This window comes from Panthera uncia, assembly GCF_023721935.1.
Source record: "Panthera uncia isolate 11264 chromosome B3 unlocalized genomic scaffold, Puncia_PCG_1.0 HiC_scaffold_1, whole genome shotgun sequence".
NCBI classification, from domain to species: domain Eukaryota; kingdom Metazoa; phylum Chordata; class Mammalia; order Carnivora; family Felidae; genus Panthera; species Panthera uncia.
Window position 1 is genome coordinate 3,295,067 of NW_026057582.1, and position 12,346 is coordinate 3,307,412.

A 12,346-nucleotide genomic window follows, 5' to 3' on the forward strand; every position below is an offset into this window, starting at 1 on the left:
GGTTCAGGAAGGTATGGAGACTTAGTCGAGGACCCCAGGACATGACCGTCAGGCCCTTACCCTGGATCACAGAGCTCGGGGCTCTGGAAGGACTGGGTCTGACTTCTAGAAGAAGTGTATGGGGAGGACAGGGCAGTCAGTGAATTCACAAGACCTCAGTGTTTCCAACATCTAGTGAAACATTTTCAGAGCAGGCACAGAGGGGTCAGTGATGCTCTCTGAATTTTTATTTACTTATTTTGAGAGACACAGAGACAGCACGAGTGGGGTAGGGGCAGAGAAGGAGGGAGGGTGGGAGGGAGGGAGAGAGAGGGAGAGGGAGAGAGAGAGAGGGGGGGGGGAGGGGGGGGAGAGAGAGAGAGAGAGAGAGAGAGAGAGAGAGAATGAGAATCCCAAGCAGGCTCTGTGCTGTCAGCGCAGAGCCCGACTTGGGGCTCGATCCCACAAACTGCGAAATCACAACCCAGGCTGAAACCAAGAGTTGGACGCTTAACTGACCGAGCCAGCCAGGAGCCCCAGCGATGCTTTCTGAAGTAAAATGTCTCCTCAGGACCAGGTCTCAAGTGTGGAGACACAAAAATCCATGTTTCTGGCAGCCCAGTGTCGTACAAGGGGCCTAAGTTCTAGTGGCCTTGTCGCTCACTGTTTGGTTAGGTGCGCTGGCGGGATCGTTTCTGACGCCTGTAAAATGAGCACAGAGCTTCTGTTCCGCCAGGCTGTGGGCGTTAAGTGTCTGTGAAGGCCCCCAGGCCGGTCCCAGCATGTGGCAGGTGCTCCTTGGGTGCTCCTCCCAGAGGCCCACCTGGTCCAAGAGTTGGAGCCCAATTAGCAGAAAGATGCAGGGGAGCACATCTGGGTTCACACAACATATGCGTATACAGTATAATACAGGACACAAGATAACGTAACGTTACCTCGGGGCATCAGGTCATTTTAGAGAGTAACCAGATGGTAAAAACCTGTAAAACGTTTACATTTCTAAAACTGCTCTCATGTCAGTCTTTTTCTTAAGAAATAAAGAAACGAGAGGTGCCTGGGTGGCTCAGTCGGGTAAGTGTCCGACTTCAGCTCAGGTCATGATCTCCCGGTTCATGGGTTCGAGCCCCGCATCAGGCTCTGTGCTGACAGCTCGGAGCCTGCAGCCTGCTTCCGATTCTGTGCCTCTCTCTGCCCCTCCCCTGCTCAGGCTCTCTTTCTCAAAAATAAACATTAAAAAAAATTTTTTTTAAATACTATATACTTTCTGTGAATAAATAAGTATATATATTATGTGAAAACACACACACACACACGCACACACAGTCTGGGATGATACACAGTAAACCCAAGCAATTCACTCAGAAATGACAGGAAAGGTAAGAGACTGATTCAGGGGGATAAGGCCAGCGAGAATTTCAGATTTGTAAGGAAAAAAAAAATTAAGTGGCTATATTCACATATGGATTTCTTAAAAAGATTAATAAAAGACAGAAGGAAGGGGACTAAGGCGGAAAGGGAGGTTCTGGGTCCTAGGGTGACCTTACCACCAGCAGTGCAGCGGCTGGGCACAGGTATCACCTGTCACTGTGGCCTCAGAGACCTCGTCACATTATTGGCCGACCGTAATTTGGGATTTTCGTTTATTTTTTGAGGGGGAGGGGAAGAGAAAAAAATACAGAGGCGTGGTAAAAATAGGGTCAGGGTCACGTCCAGCCCAAGCTAGAGAGGCTTCCTAGGACAGTGGCCTCCAATTTTTGTGGTCAGGACTCATGGACACTCTAAAAGGTCTGCAAGGCCCTGGAGAGCTTGGGTTGCATGGGTTACACCTACTGACACCCAGCAGGTAAGAGAAGGGTTCACATATTTATTCATTCATTCATTTAAAACAATTAAAGGTTCATTTTGTGTGAACTTAAATATTATGAAAATAACTTTACCACCCGCCTACCCCCCTCAAAATTAGCAAAAATGTAACTGTTTTACATTTCCACAGATCTCTTTAATGTCTGACTTAGCAAAGGATAGGAAGATTCACGTTTCTGCTTCTGTACTCGGCTTGTTCGATATGTTGTTTTGGTTGAAGTACACGAAAACAAACAAAAAAAAAGGCCAAGCCTCACACAGGCATGTTTATTTGAAGAAAGGAGGCAATTCAATGGCTTTTTCAAAAATGTTTCAAAATACTCTTCTTTGATTCTACACTAACATTCAACAAGAGGTAGTTTCTTAAAAATTAGTTGCAACACAGATCGAAACTATGCTGATGAACATTTTACGTCAAAACCCTGCGGTATTTCCTGCACTTTGACGGTCCCTTCTGCCCACACGTGCTGGCAGCATCATTTCTCGCTCGCTTGGAACGTGCCGGTGTGCGGGGCTCCGAAGACCTTCCACAGACGCGTCCACGAAGCTCTGCTAGTTAACAGCACCAGGCTCTTCAGCACCGGGAGTTGCCGAGCTCACGCTGGCAGATGCAAGTTTCCCAAAATTCAGATTTTTGTTCGCAACTCTGATTTTTATCATGAACAAATAGCGTCACCGTTGTTTCCCTTGAATCGACGGGCTTGCTTCGTCACTTTTCAAGGCAGTTTGTCTGCTTTCTGTTCCTTCGAGTAAAAATGCTGATCCTGAAAAAAGTGGCTAGTTCAGCTTGCAACTCACACAACCGTTCAGTGTTTGAGGCGAGCCTGCCAGAAGGCTTTCTGAGAGCTCCACACTCCATCGCCCAAAACATTACGAGGCGGGGGGCAAGGTTGAGGTAATAAAACTAACCATGTCAGGCTTCCTCAAGGACAATTCTAGGTCAGGCTGGCGTGCACGTGCCGGAACACACGCCGTGGCCTGCTGCGTGGAAGGGGCGGTCTTACCCGCCACTGCCGCTGCACCACTAGGGTAGACCGCCACACCACGATGGAGACACACGGGTCCTTGGTGCTCTTGGGAAGCCGGTTCCGGCCTTGCAGGTCCCTCGAAAGCATCACTGGGACTCCAGGAGCCCCCGGACCACGTCTGTGAACGCCAGCTGCCCTGCGCAGGGACGACACCTTCACGGTTTCAGAGTTCAGAAAACGTGGTCCCCAAAGCTAACCCTGGATCAGGTGGGTCTACTACTTAAAGGTGAAAAGACCAACTCCTAGCTGTGTATGTACCCACATCGTCTGCAAACGCAAACACACGAGCACGCACACACCCTCCCCACCTCGTTGTCCCTGATGCCCACCGAGGATCAGGGACCCGCAATGAGGAAGGATTGGGCTTATTCCCTACAGTGAAACATTACTGTTCTTACAACTTCGTGAGTCAAAATGCTGAAATCAGAACACACTGCTCGTGAACGACGCAAGCAGCAGACAAAAATCCTAAAGGAGCACGGAAGTTCACGTGCCTCCGAGACAAGGGAGCATCCACAGAACCCGCTGGGCCGGTGTTAAACGGTTCAAGCTCTATGGCAAACACCTCAGCATCAACACTTAAAGCAAGAAGATCTAAGGAGATCGTGGAGATCCCACCGAGTTCACATGCTGTCGCAATGAAAAACTCCCAGCACAAACAGGAACGCAGAGGGATTTAACGTAATGGGATTTGACAAGAAGGCAATTTCTGGAGTGTCACAAGCCGCACCTGCACTGGAACACAACTGCAGGGGAACGAGAAGCCGGGTCACCCTACTTGGGACCGATCACAGATAACGTATCTCTAACTCTGAAAAGAGCATTCTTCCTGAACATAATTGGGAAGACCTTCCAAAGCCTTAAGAACAGCGAGGAGAGAGGGGAGGGGAGGGGCGGAAGCAAACGCTGATCTCCCGTTTCACCGAGCAGTCTGGACCCAAGAGAGCTGCAGGGCTGGGCACAGGGACCAGAGAGCCACCGAGATGGTGCCTGTGATCGTCTCACTAGGCACTTTATGACACGCGGTCTATATAAGCAGGACACAGTACACACTCCAGGATTACTGATGACGCTACTCTCTTCGGGGCGGTGAAACGGCCTGCAAACTGCAAGAGGAGAAAAGGCTTGGTAAGTGGGGGAGGGAGACAGACAGATGTGCTTCCAGATGAACCGACAGGGGTTACCGTGGAAGAAAAGAAAAAAAACCAAGCCGTGGTTAAGAGGCTGGGCTCCGAAGCGCCCTGTGGGCAAGGCAGACCGCATGCGGGGGGCCTTCCGGTGTGCAGGCACCGCGATCAGCACTTATGTGCACTCGCTCCTTTTACCCTCGTGAAACGCAGGCTGGCAGGGCATCTTGCTCCCATTTCCGGGCCCAGGGTGAGTCAGCTTGCCCGAGACGGCTCTGCCCAGCCAGTGCTGGGGTGGGGGTGGGACGCAGGGATCCCCCACCCTTGAGCACCGAGCTCCCCACCTCTCTCATTCAGAGGAACCTTGGTTTCATCTTAGAGCGTGCCTTAAAGGCTGTTACGACACTTTAAGAGACCAATAAAGATGCCCATAAACGTCAAAAAAGGGTGTAAACCCCAAAAACACCATTTGGGAAGGCGGTGTTACCGTCTGTGCCCGCTGGCACCGGGCGCTGGCCGCAGCGCCTCAATGCTGCCCTGCCCGGGACGGCCCGGCCCTCGCCTGATGACTTCGCCAGAGACACCGCTCTGCCCGCAGCGGCACAAAGGGGAACGGCCGACCTGAACGCAAAAGACCAAAGCTCGCCATTTTGGAAACAGTTTCTGAATAATTACATTTCCTTGGTGCATTTTTTTCTAAAGCAGAACATCTTTTTTTTTTTTTTTTTTAATGTTTATTTATTTTTGAGAGACGGAGAGACAGAGTGTAAGCTGGGGAGAGGCAGAGAGAGAGAGAGAGGGAGACACAGAACCCGAAGCCGGCTCCAGGCTCCGAGCTGTCCGCACAGAGCCCGACGCGGGGCTCCAGCTCACGAACGGTGAGATCATGACCTGAGCTGAAGTCAGACGTTCAGCCGACAGAGCCACCCAGGCACCCCCTAAAGCAGAACATCTTTAAGATACTTCTCTCCAGCACTACGGAAAAGTTTAAACCTACACAGGTCAATAAACACCTGCAGGGAACCAGATTCACCAGCTGCTCCCATCTTAGTGTATTCGCTTTACGGTAATTTTTCCCTTTATTGTCTCAAGAAGGCAGCAGAGCTCATCACTCTGCACACCTAAATAATTCCACCGCTGGTCCCTAAGAGGAAGGACAGTCCTTCCAACATCACCACACCCTCACTGCACCCAGAAAACAGTTAATTCCACAGCAGCCCATATCACTGCACACTCAACTTTCTCCAACCGCCCCAAGAACGTCTGGTATAGATTTGATTTGGTTTCGTTTTAGAACGAAGACCTGATATAGAGATTCACTCACTGTATTTGTTATGTGCCTTTGGTTTTTTTGTTTTTTAAATACAAGAGCTTTTGATTTATGAACAATTCTAGGGCCCAAACCAGACTTTACCTGCTATAATACTCTGCCCTTATGGACTCTGGCCAGTGTCTTTCCAGGATCAAAAAGAAATGACTTTCCTTTAAGTACATTCATGAGAGAAACTGATCGCCCCCTTTTTTTTTATTATTAATTTAACTTAATTGTTTTTAATGTTTATTCATTTTTGAGAGATGAAGAGAGAACATAAGCAGGGGAGGGAGGGGCAGAGAGAGAAGGGGAGACACAGAATCTGAGGCAGCTCCAGGCCCCAAGCTGTCAGCACAGAGCCCGATGCGGGGCTCGAACCCACGGACCGTGGGATCGTGACCTGAGCCCCCTAGGCGCCCCACGCCCCCTGTTTTGGAGTTCTCCGTATCTCCATATCCTTAGGGGTGCTATTCCCATCTGATGGGGAAGAGATTCAGTCTGAAGCCGGGCCCAGCAGAGTGGCTCCCTGTGTCCACCCTTTTAGGCAGTTACCTCGTACAGCTTCTCATAAGCCTGACAGGTACTATCTGACCGATGGAGCACCAAATACGTATCATCTGAACGGTCCTTCAGAGAGACAACTTTTTACTTCCAATCCACCTACACTGGCTGAGTGATCACACTCTAGGGATGAGGCCGGACGTCATGAGAAATACCCGACTGACCGTGACCTTCCTCAGGGTGCTGAGGTTTCGCGGAGGAGGTAAGAAAACGAGGCCCCCGATCAACAGCTGGCAGACGAGGTGGTGAAATGGGACGGCAGGTCAGGGGACGGACGCACGAATACATCACACTACAGAAACCAGGGACAATCAGAAGGTACGCGTGATGTGCAAGCTTTACACTCGTCTCTTGACACCCTGACGTGGGGCAGAGGAGCGAGCCTGAGCTCAGACTCTGGCTCCTTCATTCTCCGTGGCCTGGGGCGAGAGGGTCCCCTCTTCTAGAACGCACGATGCTGGGCGGATTCCGTGAGGATGTGGCCCTGACCCCACACGCTCCATAAACACTGCCGCTCCTGGGACAGCCACCGGCGACAGCTTGGGGACTGTGCAGCTGGTGCCAGGGACAGGGGCCTTGGACTCGGCCTTACTGGCTGGTGACCTTGGGGAGGGGAGACACCAGCCCGTGTCCGGCTCACCTCCCAGGCGGGAACCGGTCAGTCGGGTGTTCACGAAAGTGCCGGGAAGGTGCTGCACGGTCAGAAGACAGCCACTAGGCAGCCGGATCTGACGTGTGCGACCAGAAGTCAGGCGAGAAGGACGAGGTACCCAGACCACTCTGCCCGCGAGGAGTCTGTCCCTTTCCGAGGTTTAAAAACACGCACACTCTTCCCGACTGTCCACCTCCTGTCTTTATGTTTCGTTGTTTTCTCACCGCCGACATATTTTAGGGAAAAACCTTCTGGGAGTTTAGCTTCTGCTGCAAGGCAGGAGTCGTGACCAGAAAGCTCTTGCCACACCCGAGTTCAAGGGAAGACTCATTAACAAAAGGTGTGCAGCCTTGATGCAAATCCCCCTCCCTCCCCCCCCACCCCAAGAGAGCTGTCTCTGCGCTTACCTTCCACACAGTCTCACAAATACGAAACAACCCCACACTCAGGTCACTGCAGGCAAGCTCTAAAGGCATAGCTCTAAAAAGCCACTTCAGAGAAAATGACAGGCACAGGGCACACGATGTCTGTGAAGCAAAAACCCTGAGCTGGCCAGATACACCATCCAGAGACAGGTGCACGGTCTGATCTTTTGAGGGGTCTTTCATTTTTGGTCACCACTGGAGCGTTTTCCTGCCTCACCATGGGGAATGTGGATACTGCCGGGTATCGTCACATGACACAGGAGTGTTGGACGCCTGGCCAGCCACCTGCATCGGCCGCGGGTGTCTCTGGCCGTGCTAAGTCACCGGACAGAGTGGGGCAGGAAAGGAGACTCCCATGCTGCCCCTGCACATTTTACTCGTGAGAATACAAACTTTTCCGCAGGCAGACCTCAACTTGCCAGGAAAAATGGGTTTACGTGAAGGAATAATTTGCTCCTGAGCTCCCCCCAGGCCGCGGCTACTTCTCAGTCCTTCAAAGACGGACTCTCTGGCCATGAACATCTTCTTGGTTTGGCTATTCCTGCCTCAAACCTGGCTCTGGGAGTGACACGTATTTTACCACACTAACAGGCCATTGAGAAACTCAAGGGATGGTCTGCAACAGGGGTTGGCAAACTAGGTTCCGTGGGCCAGACGTGGCTCGCCACCTGTGTTTGCGAATAAAGCTTTACTGGAGCACAGACACGCCTATTCACTTACTTACTGCCTATGGCTGCTTTCGCAGCCAGAAATATTTACAGGCACGCCTCGTTTTACTGCGCCTCACAGATCCTGTGTTTTTTACAAATTGAGGGTTTGTGGCAACCCCGTGTTAGGCAGGTCTCTGGGTGCCGTTTCAGCACGCGGCTGACTCTGTCACTGGTGATTTGTGCAGTCTATCAAACTTCTCATCACTATAATTGTTCTGGTGATTGTGCTCAGTGATTATCATCTGCAGAAACCTCAGGTGATGGTCAGCGCTTTTCAGAAATAAAGGTTTTTTGTTTTGGTTTTGGTTTTTTTTGGTAGCTCCATCCTTAATTGTCATTTTCCAGTATTCGTATTACTGTTCTTTTGGAAGGAAAGAAAATGAGCCTTTGGAGGAAATATGCCCAAAGACACTCTAGGGCTATAGGTTCCCCATTCCAAGAAAAGATCCCAAAAAGGGGATTTGGACTTGGGGTGGATCCCTGGATGCAGTGTTTTGTGTAAGCAACTAAGTATTTTTAAACGAACGCACAAGCACGCACTGTTGTTTTTTCTGACAGTAACAGAACATAAAAGCAACGTAACTTTATTTTAAAAAAATTTTTTTTAATGTTTATTTATTTTTGAGACAGAGAGAGACAGAGCATGAACGGGGGAGGGTCAGAGAGAGGGAGACACAGAATCCGAAACAGGCTCCAGGCTCTGAGCTGTCAGCACAGAGCCCGACGCGGGGCTCGAACCCACGGACCGTGAGATCATGACCTGAGCCGAAGTCGGACGCTTCACCGACTGAGCCACCCAGGCGCCCCGAAAGCAACATAACTTTTACGTGCACTGGAAAACCAAACAATTCATCTGACTTGACCGAACGCCACAAGAGCTTTACGGCAGCAGCGGTCTGGGAGGGAACCGCAGTGACACTGAGGTGCACCTGTGCTGTCCGGCCCTTCGCTGAGAAAGTGCCGATCCCAGGCTACAGCTGAGCTTTCAATACGCTGGACACAAGAGTCTATTTAAATCTGAGGGAACGATAATGAAATGACATCAAAAATCCAGTTTCTGAGCTGCACGAGCCACATCCGAAGTGCCCCACAGCCAACACACGGCAGGGGCCACGGCAGCGGCCACCATGGAGGGCACCGATGGCAGGCAGTCCTCTTGGACGGCGCTGGAAGCACAGGATTTAAGTCATCGAGCTAAATTTACAGCCATCAAGTTCAGGTGACGCTCTCTCCTTCTACAGACAGACAAGTTTATATAAGTTCCAATAATATGTTCCTCGCCCACTTGAACTTTTTAGGGTATGCGAATTCACCGTATTAATTGCAAACTCCAGGTTACTTAACAGAAGGTAACGATCACACCCACTGGGACTACTAATCAGTTTGGGATCCTGTTGATTTATTTGTTTACTTGACTGCCCCACCCCGCAGGGGACTGTAAACTCGGAAAGCTGGAACAGTGCTGGCTTCAGGTTCTGAGTTAGGGACCTGCTTGGCATGTGGTGGTGGGGAACTGATAAATATTCGTAAGATAAATGAAGAAATGAACCCTGGGCACAAAGCTGCCATATACAAGAGGCCACAGAGACAGATGAATGTCGATAAGGCACTGGGAAAAAGCACACGCATAATCCTGTGGCAAAAGGTTCGCAAACTGCCGAGATTTGTATTTAAAGAAATTTTTTTTAACGTTTATTTTTTAATTTTGAGAGAGAGACAGAGCGTCAGAGGGGGAGGAGCAGAGAGAGAGGGAGACACAGAACCCGACGCAGGCTCCAGGCTCTGAGCTGTCAGCACAGAGCCCGAAGCGGGGCTCGAACCCACAAACTGTGAGATCATGACCTGAGCCAAAGTCGGACGCTTCACCGACTGAGCTACCCAGGCGCCCCCAAAATTTCTATTTTAAAATAAGTTTGTTTTTTAAAAAACGATGACTAACAAAACAAAACAGCTGCCTGCATTTGGATTCTGGCCCGACCACATGTGGGTCTTGTGACCTTGGAAGGTCATTTTCCCTTCTGTGTGGAAGACCCCTCTTCCCTAAATGGGAATGGGGGGGAGGCGGAGAGGGGCACCCACAGAGGGGAGGTAGCCCTCGGCACCACCCCCTCCTGGTGGCTACCTCTCCCCACCATCCTCCCGCCAGCCCCCGCCAGCCCCTGCCCCAGCATCCGTCCTGCACCAGGGCCCCTGCGTGGGTCTCCCACAAAACTGGTGGCTCTGGGGTGGGGCCGTGCCTTTCTGTCTCGTTTCCTGACCCTCAGCACGGGTTACACACAAGAGAGTGGCTGATCGGATGTTTAAGGGGTGGAGAATCTGAAAACCAGCAGAAGCAAAACAAATCTTGCTAAGCAGCACACGAACATACATGCTTGCCCTAAAAACTATGAGTCAACAAAGTGTTCTTCAAGTTTTGAAATTAGAAATCATTCCACTGTTTGAATTAAAAGTTAGTTTTAGGTCCCTAAAGGTTATCCCTTCTTAAAAACTCAGGTCTCTTAATACACTTCACTACCTTTTCCTCCCACAATCAGAAAATAACCAACCAGCTATTTGACCAACAGCAAAAAATCCAACCTGACTATAATAAAGTCTAGGAATAATAATAATAATAATAAAAAGAAATCAGTGTGGTATAATACGTAAAATCAAATGATTCCATTTCAGAGTTATCTCAGTACAGAAAATGACTAGGATATTAAGTATTAAGTGTCTAATAAAATCAGGAAAAGCTCACAAACCAAAAAAATCTGTTATTTGTATCTTAAAAAACTACAAAAAACGTCTTTTAGATGCAATAAAATTATCTTACTGCTAATGAGTCAGTATTTAAAGGACTAACTTAAATCTAAACACAATTACATTTTGTTTTTACCCGTTTGGTTCCTGTATAAAAGTGTCTAAATGCTGTCTGTGGTCAACACTGGCTCTTTTCTGGGCACACGCTGTAAAACAATGAATGTGTAGCCCAACCTACAGGTTGGTCACCGTGGGTATGAATTTTCACCGGCTTTATTAAAGAGGGTTTGGAGAGAAAAGCAACACCCATTTTATTCCAACCGATTGAGTGTTCGTGCGGTTTATCTGCCCTGGATACACCCTAGGATCTGAAAAATCTTGTCCGGCATTTTAGTCATACGGACTATTAGTCACCTAGAAATATTGCCCCCACCCTTTCTTGACACGGGTCCCTGGAGGAGACTGTGACAGTTACAAATGATTTGTTAGGGCGTAGCTGTGACAATATACATTTTAATTTAAAGTGTTCTGGTAAAGCTTAACATCCATTTTCTGTTCTCTCAATTATGAACAAAAAAACTTATATAACAAATGTTTTAAAATGCCAACTAAGAGTAAGTATACTGCTACCCTGATGCTTCTATTTTAATGAAATTATTATTAATTACCATGGTAATGGTGTTTTTCAGCTAAATTCGGCCCCCCCAGTTTTGTGTAAACCACAAGTAGCACACTGTAATTATTAAAAGTCAGATCTCAGTACACACGGAAAACTTGTTGCCATTTTAAATCTTAAAGCCAAATGTCAACACAGAGCCTGTTGAAATGCAAAATATTTCCTACTGTCCCACGGACCCGCTAACATCTCAGGAATTATGACCCCACAATAGATGTCGGCATCTCAAAGCACGAGCGAGCGGGTTTCTGGCTGAGGCTTGCACTGCACCGCAAGAATGAACACAGCCCTTTGAAAGGAAGTTCTTTCTGCGATCGCTGCTGCATATTTTCAGCTCGTGTTGATTTTAGCCGAGCCCCCCCCCCCGCACCCCCCTCCCCACCCGCCGAACCCCCAGAACCCCTCGCAGCGCCCGGCAACACCGAGGCAGCGGCAACTCCGCGGCCGGGCAAGTTGGCCCCGCGCTGCCGCCCGCCTCTCCTTCCCACCTCCACCCAATACCTTCCCCGGGCAGTGACTTCACATCCTTTGACATCAGCACGGCTCGGGGAGGGGGAGGGGAGGGCCAGCAGACGGCAGAAAAACCAGCTTCGAACTCTGCGTGCCAGGCCTCGGTCGAGACTGGGATTCCGGGAGTAGTTGGTCCGACGCCGAACGGAGCCGCGGTGACACAGCCGAGCCCCCCCACCCCCACCCCGCCCCCCGCGGGGTCGGCGGCCGGACGCAGCGGCTCCGCCGGCGGGGACTTCCTGCTCCTCTGATCCGAGGCACAATAGCCATTTATTAACTAGCCCCGGAAGGTTCCGATTCGGCGAGACACACAATAACTTACCCCGAATGTGGAGCAGGGCCACGGGCTGGAAGGGCCCGTTGGAGTTCGCCGCGTCCACCACCATCCTGCTGCCCGCTTTATTACATGTCCACATCTAGACTCCAGCGGGAGAGGCAGTGTACTCCTTAAGGCAAGAAAGCAGCCTCCATTTTAGTTTAAAAAAAAAGACAAACTGAAGCTCTGCAGCTGGAGGGAACTGGCCGCCCCGTGATGTCAGCGGGCTCGGCGCGCGCTGATTGGCCGGAAGCTGCAACTTAAAATGACACTAAAAAAACTGCAATTGGAGAGAGCGCCCTGCTCGGCTGTCAGGGTGCGCGGACCCGGCGCGGCTCCGGGCTCCCGCGGCCTCGCTCCGCGCGGACCTTCGGCCCCCGGGGCCGGGCTCCGAGGCCGCCAGCCCCACCGGCCCGGGGGGCCGACGTTCTGCGAGCCGGGAGGGCGA

The 12,346-nt window shown here is 50.4% G+C and overlaps 1 protein-coding gene across 5 annotated transcripts in view; it reads right to left on the minus strand.

Moving 5' to 3' along the window:
* Positions 1-12,346, minus strand: part of PPP2R5C (protein phosphatase 2 regulatory subunit B'gamma) — a 127,689-nt gene that overhangs the window by 84,644 nt on the left and 30,699 nt on the right. The window contains exon 1 of one of the 5 annotated variants that reach the window (XM_049612136.1): positions 11,905-12,212. The exons of 3 other annotated variants lie outside the window; for them this stretch is intronic. In XM_049612136.1, the coding sequence (XP_049468093.1) occupies positions 11,905-11,998 (94 nt within the window). In that variant the 5' untranslated portion in view covers positions 11,999-12,212. Of the gene's footprint in view, positions 1-11,904; positions 12,213-12,346 lie in introns of those variants that run through there. One more of the 5 variants, XM_049612133.1, reaches the window with a different exon arrangement.